Source organism: Nothoprocta perdicaria, unplaced genomic scaffold (assembly GCF_003342845.1).
Source record: "Nothoprocta perdicaria isolate Ctin4 unplaced genomic scaffold, notPer1 scaffold_11, whole genome shotgun sequence".
In the NCBI taxonomy this organism is placed as follows: domain Eukaryota; kingdom Metazoa; phylum Chordata; class Aves; order Tinamiformes; family Tinamidae; genus Nothoprocta; species Nothoprocta perdicaria.
Genome location: NW_020454205.1, coordinates 6700751 through 6713844, shown reverse-complemented (window position 1 = coordinate 6713844; position 13094 = coordinate 6700751). Strand labels below are relative to the sequence as shown.

At 45.5% G+C, this 13094-nt stretch overlaps 1 protein-coding gene across 1 annotated transcript in view; it reads left to right on the top strand.

The window, feature by feature from the left end:
• Positions 1–6: 6 nt before the first annotated feature.
• The window catches only part of FN1 (fibronectin 1), a 51633-nt gene continuing 38545 nt past the window's right edge, over positions 7–13094 (top strand). The window contains exons 1-11 of the mRNA XM_026048036.1: positions 7–14; positions 89–217; positions 1621–1758; positions 3377–3508; positions 3597–3734; positions 5969–6127; positions 7363–7563; positions 7962–8141; positions 9564–9740; positions 10669–10821; positions 12632–12760. Of these exons, the coding sequence (XP_025903821.1) occupies positions 1698–1758; positions 3377–3508; positions 3597–3734; positions 5969–6127; positions 7363–7563; positions 7962–8141; positions 9564–9740; positions 10669–10821; positions 12632–12760 (1330 nt within the window). The 5' untranslated portion in view covers positions 7–14; positions 89–217; positions 1621–1697. The remainder of the gene's footprint in view (positions 15–88; positions 218–1620; positions 1759–3376; positions 3509–3596; positions 3735–5968; positions 6128–7362; positions 7564–7961; positions 8142–9563; positions 9741–10668; positions 10822–12631; positions 12761–13094) is intronic.

Sequence of the window (13094 nt, the reverse complement as noted above, 5' to 3'; positions counted from 1 at the left end):
CGCGCAGGGCAAGCGTGAGTAGAGTAGCGCGCGGCCGCGGCGGCGCCCCGAGCCCGCCCGCCCGCCTAACCCGCTCCTCTCTCCCCAGAGACCTGCTACGACAACGGCCACTACTACCAGATCAACCAGCAGTGGGAGCGCATCTACCTGGGCAACACGCTCGTCTGTACCTGCTACGGCGGGAGCAGGGGCTTCAACTGCGAGAGCAAGCCCGAGCGTAAGTTGGCGCTGCCCCTAAGCCGAGCCTTGCACGGCGCCGTGGTGGGTGCACCGGGTGCCTCGCGGTGCGTAGGGTGTTGGATCTGCCTCTGTCCCGCTGAAGATCAGGCTTGAGGTTTTGGGAAACGCTTCTCGTTAGCAATGGGCCCGCCACCAGGACTGGGGGCCATGCCTTGCTCATCTCCCTGGAGGATGGGATCTAAGCTTAGCTTTGGAGCCAGCCTCTCTGCTGCAGCGCCGAGCTGCCTGGCGGGCTCGCCCAGGGAAGTTCAAATCTGGAGGCACTTTGCAGCTCTGGCTCTGCCCCGTTTGATTGTCTCACCCTGGCTTTCCATAGCTGCGCGGTGTCGTCAGCGTGTTTAAAAATATTTCAACTTACAGCTTTCTGCAGCGCCCCTGCCTCACTGTCAGCTTTCTATAAGTGAGTGTAAAATGAGATTGTTTAGTCTTCTGCAGAAAAAGTTTAGGTAACAGTAAAAATTCCAAGCCCAACATCTGCTGGAAGATGTCTCTCTGGGATAGCGTGTAGTTTAGATAATCAGATGCAGTCTGTCTGTCTTTCTTGGTCTGTAGCCACTGGTTTGCCACAAATCCTTTATGTTGCTCTGCAGAAATGAGAGAGAAACTGATTCCTGGCTGATAATGCTCATGCAAGACAGATGGAGCATCCTACTGAGCTGTCTTGGAAGGCTTGTATGCTGCCTGTCTCAGGGCTAGAGCATTTCAAAGTACTACTCAGTCCTCTTACTCTGCCATAAGAGCTTAATCTTTTCTCTTTCCCTCCCCAGTGAATCCAACTCTTATACTTTGAAATCTAATAGCAAGTTTCCTGTATAGCATAGTTTGCTTTAGTCAATAAGGTTGTTTCATGGCTCATCTCTGTTCTGGTGGCAGCCTGAGGTGCCACGTAGTAATCACTTACTCCTGTGATAGTGTGAACGATTCACAGGATTCCTGTAGGCTTCAGCAGGACTGCTGCAGCATTTAGGATTAATGTATACAAGCTTTTGCCAGGTCAGAATTGGGAGGATTAGCATGACAAAACACAGCTTTGGAGGGATGCTTGCTTCCTTCTGTCTCCACACTGTTGCACTTCAAACAGATGGGATTTGTCCTTCCAGGGCATGCCTGCCCACGTGCCTTGCTAAGCTTCTGGCTCCCCGGGGGTGGGAGGCTGCAGGTATTCAGCACAGCATAGGTGAAATAGTATGAAGAGTATATTGGATAGGTGAAATTCACTCAATTTATGCTGTCCTACAGGAACAAAGGTGACCAGTCTGCATTTTTGTCCTGGGGAGAAGAAAAGACCAACATTAGTTTGAGGACAGAGAAATGGTTTCTTTTGGTTCTTGTTTTACCTGTGTGGTTACATGAAGTTCACTTTCTTTTTTGTCCTAACAGCTGAAGAAACTTGCTTTGACAAATACACTGGATCCACCTACCGAGTAGGGGAGACGTACGAGCGCCCCAAGGATTCCATGATCTGGGACTGTACTTGCATTGGAGCTGGACGTGGGAGAATCAGCTGCACCATTGCCAGTATGTAACTGAGAGCCTATTGCTAGTACTATCGTTCCTTAGTGTCATATTTTCCACAGCAGCTTACACAATACTTCCAATGCTGTTGGCTCTGTTAGCTGGAGTAATGGGCTTTGGATCAAAGCCCTCTAAAAATGTAATTGAAAGTCCTTGCTCCTGTGCCTATAGAGGGAAGAAACATTTGCACAAGAAAAAATCCTCTTTTATTTAAGAGGAAGTGTTGCATATATAAACATGGGTCCAAACTGACTTTTATTAGTGTCCTGCCATGCAGATTAGTACGCTTACTATTTATAAGAGCATGTTACATCTTCATAGAGACTTTTAAAAGTGTTTTTCTGACTGGAAGATGGGATTGGGGACTAATGTGCAGCTGCTGGGTCAGAACAGCACCATCAGCTTTAGTAGGACTTTAGTTTTCAATATCTACTATCTGAGAGAGCCTGGCCACTGAGGGAAGTGGGACATGAAATTTCTTCACACATCTTGGAGTGCTTCTGCAAGGTTCTATTCACTGGCCTACCTCATGCTTTCCTCTTCTTCCTCCTATTTCCTCATCCCTTTCTCCTCAGCTTTCCCTATTGTATCTGGAGAGTCCTTTCCTCACTGAGTTGCTTGGCTGCTCACTATCTCTCTTCAGTGCAGTTAGGCTTCCTGTGAACAGTGGGATGAGGCACACACTTCTGGGACTTCGAGACTGAGGGCTCAGAGTTCCTCAGGAACCTCTGGAGAAGAGACCTGATCTTTCAAGCATCCAGTTTTGCGTCTGAGCCTCATGGCACTGAGTCCAAATGCAGCTCAGAAACCGTCAGCCATCATCATGCTACAGAAAGAAATGCACTGACTCTAATGAGGAGAGCTAAAGCCACTCCAAATGTAATGGCAGTTTACTGGGCAGTGAAAATAAGCACTGTAAGAAGAGAAAGTCAGAAAATTGCATACCTAAGAGCAGTCTCATTTGCCAATTAGCAGCTGGGGTTAAAGCTCACTGGAGAGTTGCAAGGACAATATCTGGCTTTGCATAAGTCTTCCTAACTCTCTTAGCTTCTCCAACAACCTAAAGGAGCTGAAGGAAAGCTTTGCAGCTCCCCATAAACAGCCTACTGCATGTTTCTCCTCAGAAGGAGATGCCATGTTTGCGCCCTGCCATCCAGCAGGGCAGGCCAGAGAGAACATGGGCCAGCCTCTGGGGTGATCAAGAGACTGCAGGCTGCTGGGTTCTGGGATCCAGCCCTGGCAAGATGGGAGTCTCTGCACCTGTGAGGGAGGAGCAGTGCTCGCCATTCCTGGTGGGGCCTGCAAAGGTGGTGGTGGAGGAGAGAGAAAATGGCAGCACGCTCCCACCTGCCACCAGGCTGCCCTCAGATCCTGAGGGTGCAGTGACCCTCCTGAGGGCAAAAACTCCCCCTTTAAGGTCTCAGGCCTTTGGGTACCCAAATGGCAGGCTTTGGCAAGAGGAGTATGTCCGCAGGTGATGTTTACCTTCACTGGGGTGGAGGGAGGCAGGTGGGCACCATTTTGTGGAGGAGGATGGCAGCCATTTTGGCCCCCACACCTGGTGGGGGGGGGGCCCATAGCTGTGGGGCTGAGCACCCCTCTTCCCTGTGCCCCACTACAGACCGCTGCCATGAGGGTGGCCAGTCCTACAAGATCGGCGATACCTGGCGGCGGCCCCACGAGACCGGCGGCTACATGTTGGAGTGCGTCTGCCTGGGCAATGGCAAGGGCGAGTGGACCTGCAAGCCCGTCGGTAAGGGCTGCCTACCTCCCTCCTCCTTCCCTTTCATCCATGGCTGTTTTGGCCTCCTCCGTGGCTGACCTGTCTTTGCCTCCCACAGCTGAGCGCTGCTACGACAACGCGGCCGGGACGTCCTATGTGGTGGGCGAGACGTGGGAGAAACCCTACCAGGGCTGGATGATGGTGGACTGCACGTGCCTGGGCGAGGGCAGCGGCCGCATCACCTGCACCTCCAGAAGTAAGTGGCGCTTCCTGGGTTTAGCCGGCTTTGGAGGGAAATAAAAGCTGCTTAGAAAAGGCATCGTGGCCAGGCTTCCATCAGGAAGCTGATAGAGTTGCTTTGCCTGGAGAGCTGCACAGATTTGGGCCTAATTCGGCCCTTTGGAGGACTATTCTTGAGGGAGAATATGGCTCTTCTAAAGAGAAATGAACACTTGGCCCAGCAAGTGGTATGTGACAAATTAAAAACCACATCTTAAGCATTTTCCCCTCCCCTTTTCCTACAATTCAGATATGTGTGATAGCTCAAATAGAGTTTAGTTTATCTACTGCCTCTTCTACCCTGTTGAGTTTTCCCACCATTTTAATTCCTCAGTGTACTGACTCAAATGCCTTCCCTGGGTTTCCATATCATGGTATCACTGTTTGCAGAGTAGACTGGGTTAAAACCTGCAACCCCCTTTGTTTATCTAACCCCGATTTGGCTTTTGGTAGGACCAGGCTCTGCTGTGGGGCTATTACAGTTTACACCAGCTGCCTCAAAATGTAACTTTGTACTTTGCACCTTCCTTATGCAAGTTTTGGGAAACTCTTCTGCAGAGCTTAAATTGCCTCATACTCTGTTGCCTTGGGACAAATGGATAATAGCTTTTTGCTGATATAAACAACAGAACTGTATAGAACTAAAACGCTGAGGAGGATTGGGATTAGAATTGAAGATCTGGGGAGACTTGGTCAAGAAATAAACTATAAAAATCAAATCGGCCTCGACAATATTAACTGTTAGAAGCACATGGGGAAAAATCATTAACTGACAGATAGGAATGAATAAAACCCAGTGTGTTTGTGAATCTTAGATGTTATTACTAAAACATGATTTGGCAGTGTCTTTTCCTCCCAAAATTCTGGTCTGCATTGCTGCACCGCAGGGAAAATTGTAGTATAATAGCTTCTTCATTTTGTTTTTCAAATGTAATCAAATACGTAAATTTAAATCACTTGGGCTAAAATGATGGCTGTAGCGCACAGAATGGTATTATGCTTCAGTGTGTTGTTGCTATTGTGAATCTTTTATGGTCAACGTTTTCCCAAGTGATCACTAATTTTTTTTGAAAAGGGGGGGGGGAGTGGGTAGAGTGTCAGCTTTTTGTCACCTAATTTGAAATGTGGAGTGTTCACAAGACATGTTTTTTATCAGATTACATTATCGGCATTTGACCGGTTTACTGCTATTCTGGCAAGTACGCAGGTTTTGGTCATTTTAATCGCTGCATCATTCACATGGTTTGCACACTTATTTTCTCCTGTGTGCTGTTTCAGTGGCAATCTGTAGTGATGTCTGTCCTTGCACAATTCTTTATAAATCCATGTTCATTGATCCGTGATTATATTTGAGCCACTGTATCAAGTTGCGCTTGGATGAGAAGGTAAAATCTTGTTTTGGAAGGAGAACTAGTTAGTCCATGGGGCTCTGGCATTCAGGCAAGAGTAGTTTGTTATAGTGTCCTTTGAACCCATTTACTCCATTCATCAGGGCTATAGATTTTTAAACACAACAGGGAGATTCAGAAAGTCTTAACATTCCTGGTCTGACTGAGCAGCTTCTATTAGTTTTACTGGCTTCTTCACAGACATCGTTTTTGGAAGAAATGAATTTTAATATTTAGCCCTCCAATAGGTTTTAGCTTCTAGCTGCAATAGTGCTCTGAAGTTGAGCTGCACCCTGTGAGTAGTATGAGGGGGAGGGAAAAAAGAACAACTAAAGGACTTCCTCTTAAATTGAGGAGGAAAAAAATGCATTGAAACCAGGTCTTGAAGGTATATGCTAGACTGAGTTTAAAATGGTTTTAAAAACGGCTAGAATGCTTTTAATTGGGATATATGTTTTTGCACGTGTGAATTTTTTGAATGTAGCTTACCTTCTTGAAATTGGGAGTGTTATGTTGCAATTTGAAACCATGACTAGGAAGTGAAATTTCTGTTCTGGAATTCGATGTGAATTTTCCCTTAGAGGTCTTTAGCATCAGGATTTTCAGACTTTCTTAGCTTATGAGGTTTAATGCAGCCATTGATGCATATAGGTTTCCTAACAGTAAGCTACCGAACATTAAAGGCTTGTTGAGAGCAGTCTTAATAATACCTGTCATTATTATCTGCTCATTTCATAGTGTTGGTTGCTTAGCAATTTTAATTGCATGCTCAAGCCATTCAGTGTAGAACTTGCTAATAGCCATGACCATGTTCCTTATACAGACAGATGCAATGACCATGACACCAAGACTTCCTACAGAATTGGAGACACCTGGAGCAAGAAGGATAATCGTGGAAATTTGCTTCAGTGCATCTGTACTGGTAATGGCAGAGGTGAATGGAAGTGCGAGAGACACACATCCTTGCACACTACTAGCACTGGTAAGTGGCGTGTCATAGCATTTAGGGCAGGGGAAGACTGAGTTATGGCACATATTGGAATGACTTGGACTTGGTTTTGAATTGCACCATCTTAATTTAGGCATTTAGGAATTCTGTCAGAGAAAGATTAGCAAGAAATACGGTCAGAGTTTGGGAGATGGTCCTTTTGTGCCTATGTAGTTGTTATTAAATTATGCTTGGTTTCCTTGCCCAAATGGAATTTGCCCATTGTTGTACAAATACAACTACATGATTGATCACAATGCCATAAATAACATCTAGGATAATGCATCTATACAAAATATCTTCTAGCTCTTTTGGAAACATGACACTTTGAGTTAATATATGGATTTGGTGTGTTTGCCTTAGTAATTCAGACTTCTTTTAAATTTGTCTCTGAGGCTGTATAACTTATTTGACAAATCGCCTCTGGTTGAGCTTCAAAGAACAGCAGTGTCACGAGATGTATACAATCCCGTTTCATTAAAACATGAACATCAGATATCTTGCAACTTTGGTATGAAATATTTAGGAGGCAATATAAGCCTTCTGTTCAAGTTCTGTCAACGCCTATGGCTACTAACCATTTTAAGGATCTAGTTTTCTGTCTGCTATGTGCAGAGTTTTTCTTGGTAAAACACTCAGCTGTAGGTGCTCAGCAGTTCAGCTCCAAAATCTCAGAAGGTCTACGCTTGAAAATGCCCAGAGCTTACAGGTGCCACTGCTTTGCTGGCTTTACTTCTACAGCAGAGCTGACTTGAGGGGGTTGCTGTGGGAAACATTAGCAATGTCCACAGTATGGACAAGAAACTGTTTTGTCTTTATTAGTCAGAATGACAACTGACCAAAAACTTTGATTCAACATTGAAAAATTCCAGAGTAAAGGAATACATTTGTTTCTGCTTCAACGATATGGAGAACTCAAAATGAATGCTTTGTTTCTTTGCTTCATCCCCCTCCCTTCTCAGTGCTTCTTACAGGTCTTAGTTTATTCTAGATTTCCATGAGCTAAAATGCTTTTTCCAAACCATAAAAACTGAGGGGTTTTGTTTAATGATTATTAATTAATGATATGAAAGGAAATATTTAGAATGTGTCTAGCAAAGCTAAGAGTGTTGTGATTAAATTGGTGAAAATTACCTAGGACTTTATTTCAGCATTTAACAGAAGCATTCTCTTTAGCTTTGCATGTAATGCAGGATATCCAGTCTCATTTCTCCTATGTCCTGCTACAGGTTCTGGCTCTCCTAGCTTCACAAATTTGCAGACTGCCTTGTACCAGCCACAGCCTCAACAGCCCCAGCCTCAGCCATATGGCCAGTGCATCACGGATAATGGAGTGGTCTACACTGTGGGGATGCAGTGGCTCAAGACACAGGGAAGCCAGCAAATGCTCTGCACCTGCCTGGGCAATGGAGTCAGCTGCCGGGAAATAGGTATGTTTGTGTTTGGGGTCTGAGAGACCAAAAATAGAGAAAAGTTCAAGGGGAGAAGTGATAGCTGCTTTAATTATTTGAAGCCTGGCTTTGGAGGGGTACAGACATTTCCCAGTGAACTATATATAACAGAGAGGAAACGCAGCCCTTGGGGAGCAGCATTAATAATTTTATTCAAAGCAAGCTGCAATAATATATGTTTGGAAAAGAGTATAAAAAATGACACAGTTCTGGGACTAAGTCTTCAGCTGGTGTGTGTTGGCTCAGGTCCTTGAAAGTCAGTATGGGTTCGCAGCAGCTGGAGATTTGGCCCAGGGAGGCTACTGCTGTTTGAGCCCTAAGATCAGGGATTGCTTAGATCTAGAATCTAATGTTGTGATTTTTTTTGTGTGTTAAAGCTGCAACTCAGACATATGGTGGCAATTCTGATGGAGAAGCCTGTGTTTTGCCTTTCACCTATGATGGGAGGACTTTCTACTCCTGTACCACTGAAGGACGTACAGATGGGCATCTCTGGTGCAGTACCACCTCCAACTTCGAGCAGGACAGGAGATACTCCTTCTGTACAGAGCAGAATGGTAGGTTCCTCTCTGAGGATCTTCACACATGCATGGCTCTCATGAGCAGGTAGTAGAAGGAGCAGAGCCTGTAGCAATAGACTGTTTCAACAGTCCTGTAATCTGGAGGGACTCCAGGCATGCTCCAACATCCAGGCAGCTATGTGGGCTGAGGATTATGTGGAGGCAGGATGTTCCTGTGCTCTTGGCACCTTTGGAGGGTAGCCAGGGTGAAACAGGTACAGCCTTTGAGTCCTGGTCTTCTGTCTTCCCTGGACTGAGCTTAGAACAGGAGTTCCTAGTCAGGGTAGAGCTTAAGCCTCAAAGCTACTTCATCTTTGCTTGGCTGAGTTGCAAGAGCCAATGCCCATATTAGGCTGCAAAGGAGAGGCTCTCCATGAAGCACAATTTGCACAGTCCTCTGTCACTCCCTCAGTCTCAACTTTCTAGCCAGGCTGCCATATATAGCAGTAACTCTGATGGGATCTGCGGTCACCGTGCTCAAGAGATGGTGCATGACTAATGCAGCAGCATTCCCTTCACTGCACATGGTCATGTGCTCTTTACAGCACAAACCTACCTGTGTGCTTAGGCTTCCTGGGAAACCCGTCAGACATCCATGGAGCAGTATCCAAGCAGTCCACCCTGGGATCTGAGCCTGGAGAGAATGTGCAGAGAAAAATACTGCTGCTTATATTGCATAAATACTGCTAGTTGTGTTTTTTTCTGATACAAGCCAAGTTCTTTCCAGCATATGTAATGCCCTTTTAAAGAAAGAAAACCCCTCTCCCCTCCTTGCCCCCACACATTCTTTTTTGAGCAGGAATTCCTGTGATATACTGTGGGAATAAGAAATACCAATACAGAGAAACCTAAGCAAATGCTTCCTTATTCTGCATTACTTGTAAACGAGTTGCTCAAGAGGTGAATAGTTCACGTAGATTAGATTCCTCTTTCTGCTGCTGCTTGCAAAACAAAGATTGCAACCTGCAGGGAGATTTTTGACTTGTTCTGTTGTTCAAAACCAAGTTGTAACCTTTTTTTTTAAGAACTCAGGCTTGCCTTTAAGCCAAAGGGCACAACTGGGTGACCATCTCAGTGAAAATACAAGTACTAGGAGAACTGAGATTATTGTATTACTTGGGCACAGGTACAAAGTCTGCAAAGGCCCTTCCTAGATGTAGAAGGCTTTGGTCTTCCCTCTTGCCCAGGAATTCCTGTGTCTTGGTCCAGCAACTCTTTCCATAGCAGTGTTTGAACTGTATTTACCTTGTTTATGGCTTGTATTTCTAGATCTGAATTAATTTAAGCCAAAAAGAGATTGATGAATAATATGACAAGGAGTATACAGAGAAGGGAAGAAATAGTGGTTTAAGTGCTTCGTGCCTGCTAGGAGGACACACAAGCTTCACTTGCATCTTTTTCTTTTTTCCTCTTTTGCAGTTTTGGTCCAGACACGGGGTGGCAATTCCAATGGTGCTTTGTGCCACTTCCCTTTCCTGTATAACAACCGCAACTACACGGATTGTACTTCTGAGGGACGGAGAGACAACATGAAGTGGTGTGGAACCACTGAGAACTATGATGCTGACCAGAAATTTGGTTTCTGCCCCATGGCTGGTAAGACCATAAATAGATTATGGAGTACTTATAAGGAATCATTTGAGCTGCCAAGTAAAGAGCTGGCTGTCATTGACTGAGTTATTGATGGCTTCCAACAAGCTCCTTCCCAGACCAAAACCCTTTAAAGAATTTGAGTTTTGTGTTGTTCTTTCTGCTCACTAATAAATTTTGACAGCCTTGGGCAGCACAAGGAGAAGGAAGCTTTTGTTACTCTTCTGCTACCAGCCAGTGGCAGGCATGGTTGGCAGCTAGTGTAAACTGATGCGGATTCATTAGAGCATGTTGTAGTGTCACACTTTATAGGAAGTGAGATTGTGATTTTGGTATCTGCTAAAACTTTCTCCCTTATCTCTCATCACTTCCTTTTGCCTAGTATGTGGACAGGGACAAGAGGGTACTTAAGATGTGGGTTACCCTGGAAAAGAGAGTTAAGTCAAGATCAGTATGTGATCTGTTCCCAAACTCCATGCTTGTCTGGGTGATGTTGGGAATGGGCATGAGGATGGAGGGTTACTTAACAGGAATAGGACTCTTGGTTTTTGAATGACAGGGCTTTGCAACTCAAAGCAATTCAGCATCTGTGCCCTTCAATGGCTTGTGAAACTCGGGTCTTTAGATAGCTATGCTTGTGTAAAGACATATATGTAACAACTGATGCATTCACCCAGCTCTCTTGGACATTGTACAGAAGTTGCCTCTTGTAACTTTCTGAAGAGAGTTAAAAGGAGTGAACCCCTGGGAGGGTTATGCATTTAGAAAACATCACCCAACCAAAATGGTATTTGAAATGGAGTGGGTTTCTACAGCTGCCTCATTAAGATGCAGAAACTACTGCACAGTATGAAGAAGCACTTGCAAATGGCCTGAACCTTTATGACCTTGTTAACTCTAGCCACATACAACATCTTGCTCTCTTCCTAACCAGCCCATGAAGAAATCTGCACTACAAATGATGGTGTCATGTATCGTGTTGGGGACCAGTGGGATAAGCAACATGACATGGGCCATATGATGAGATGTACTTGTGTAGGAAATGGCCGTGGAGAATGGACCTGCATTGCCTACTCCCAGCTCAGAGGTACTGTTCTTTGTGTTGACATCGCAGTCTAACTGTTGGAGTGGGAGAAAATGATTTCCTCTCAATTCCCAGCACTGGGAATTGGAACCCTGACTCAAATCATAAATATGCAATTGTCTTTAGAATAGAGGGGGGAATCAGAAGGACTATGTGAAGTTCTTTCCTTGATTGCATGCTGGGGAGGTACAGATTCAACTTTAGTAGACTAGGAAGCAGAGGAACTGTGACTTGGCTCGCCCCTGCCTCCTCCTGTCTACATTTAGGCTCTGGTGCCATTGGTGGCTTTATGGAGAGCAGAGGTATTTCCCCCTCTCATGAACACACGAGGCCCCAGACTAGTCTGAAGTCTGAGTGCTGAGCTGTCTGTTTTATTGTTCTGCAGTGCAGTTTTCAATTTGTCTGTGTTGGATGAATCTCTTGCTGGCTAATCTCGGTGCTGCCCTGCCAACTTTTCATATAGATTATTTTTATTTACAAACTTCTGTAAGTGGCCCAAGTGGAGAAGCGCTTAAGCAACACCAGGAGAGGGGGGAAAAAAATTAAAAGCACAGACATTTGATCATCCTACAGCTAGCTCACAGCATTGGCTTTGTGTCTGGAAAAGGCTGGGAGTGAGGGTTGCTGTCAACGTGCCAAGAAAGGACTCGAGCACCACTGTTGAAACGGGATATAACTTATAGGGGAAAACTCAAAGACTTGAGGAGGTTTTTTTGTGCACTCCCTTCAGAACAGTGAGAAATGCACAGCTAGAAGTTGGTCTGTGAAACTCCTTTCTCAGCCTAGGCGGCTACTTGTCTGCAGTGTCATCCCTGAGTTAGTGGTCTCCCTTGATGGAGGGGCAGGGGAAGGAGGTCTGCCCTTTCTCAAAAGCCAGAGGTTATCTAATCAGGGCTGTTAAAACATTAGCAACCAGAGAAGGCCCTCAGCCTCCATTGGAGCTGCGGTGTGGGAAAATGATTGGGAATGAAGGTCTGGGGTTTACTGAGTCACTTCCCCAAGGACGGAAGGCCTGTGACTGAGTCTGAAACTGAACTTAGGTCTCTTGGGTCCTGGTTACCAAAACAACATGCTTCTAGAGTGGTTTTCCTGTTTGTTTTGTCTGTCTTCTAGCTCTGATTAGATTGCCTTTAAGAGTTCTGGGCCACATCCCAGGTTGCCATAGCCTCATTGACCCCTGTAGGCTGATACCATTGTGTTTGAGCATGAGATCTGGCCACTGCTTTTTGAAGGCAGAGCAGATCAGCCGGCACCAGTGACATTTTGGACATAAATACATCTGTCCGCCTTTTAGATTACAGCAAAGTGTGATAGAGCTTGCAGCATAAAATCAGTGAGGTGCAAACATCCCTGTGATATCCGTATGGTTTTGGAGTAGCCCTTTGCTCTTTGCATACCTCTGACTTGGGGCATACTCACCAAGGTCTTGGTCTAGACCTTTGTCAGAGGAGGTAGCAAATGAGTTAGTGTGCTGTTTCATGTTTTTCATGTGGAGAAACTGTCACAGGGCTCAACCAAGCAATTCTGTAGTTTGAATAATGCTTAGCATGTTGGACAGCATCCTACAGACTGTTTTGCTGCAAGTGGTGCTCCTTTGCACGCTACTGGTGAAGGAACTCCACAGCAGTGGTGTGCATGTGCAGTACTGGGCCATGGTGATTGTGAATACTGGAAGGATTCTTGCAGGGATGGAGCTTGTCATGGTCAGCCCCTGTAAGCTGATCAAGAGAAGAGAACTATGCGCTAAGCAAAAAAACTTGTCTTTCCCCCTTGAGCTCTTGCTGACAAAGTGTCTCTGCTCTTTCTCAAACAGACCAGTGCATTGTGGACGGGATCACCTATGATGTGAACCAGACATTCCACAAGCGTCACGACGAGGGGCACATGCTGAACTGCACGTGCTTTGGCCAGGGTCGGGGCAGATGGAAATGTGATCCTGTTGGTAAGTTGCCAACTGTTTCTGCTTGCCAAACATGGAGCGTAGTTGTGCAGGAACTGGTTGTGCTGTGGTGAAAATGGTGTGAGTGAATCTGGACCCGCTGTTTGCCTAGTTTATGCCCTGACTTGCACAACTGCCATGGTAGTAAGGCTGTATTTGCTGGAGGGGTAACCAGTAGAGGAATCGTAGCTCTAAAGAGGTGAGCCTAGGTTATCAGGCATGCAACAGCAGTTGATGATGCTGCAATAGCAAAGAATAGTGGCAATATACCTCTTAAAAGGTAACATGCTTTAGTGACTGGGATAGTAGGGCATGTTAGGCCAACTCTGGTATCTGA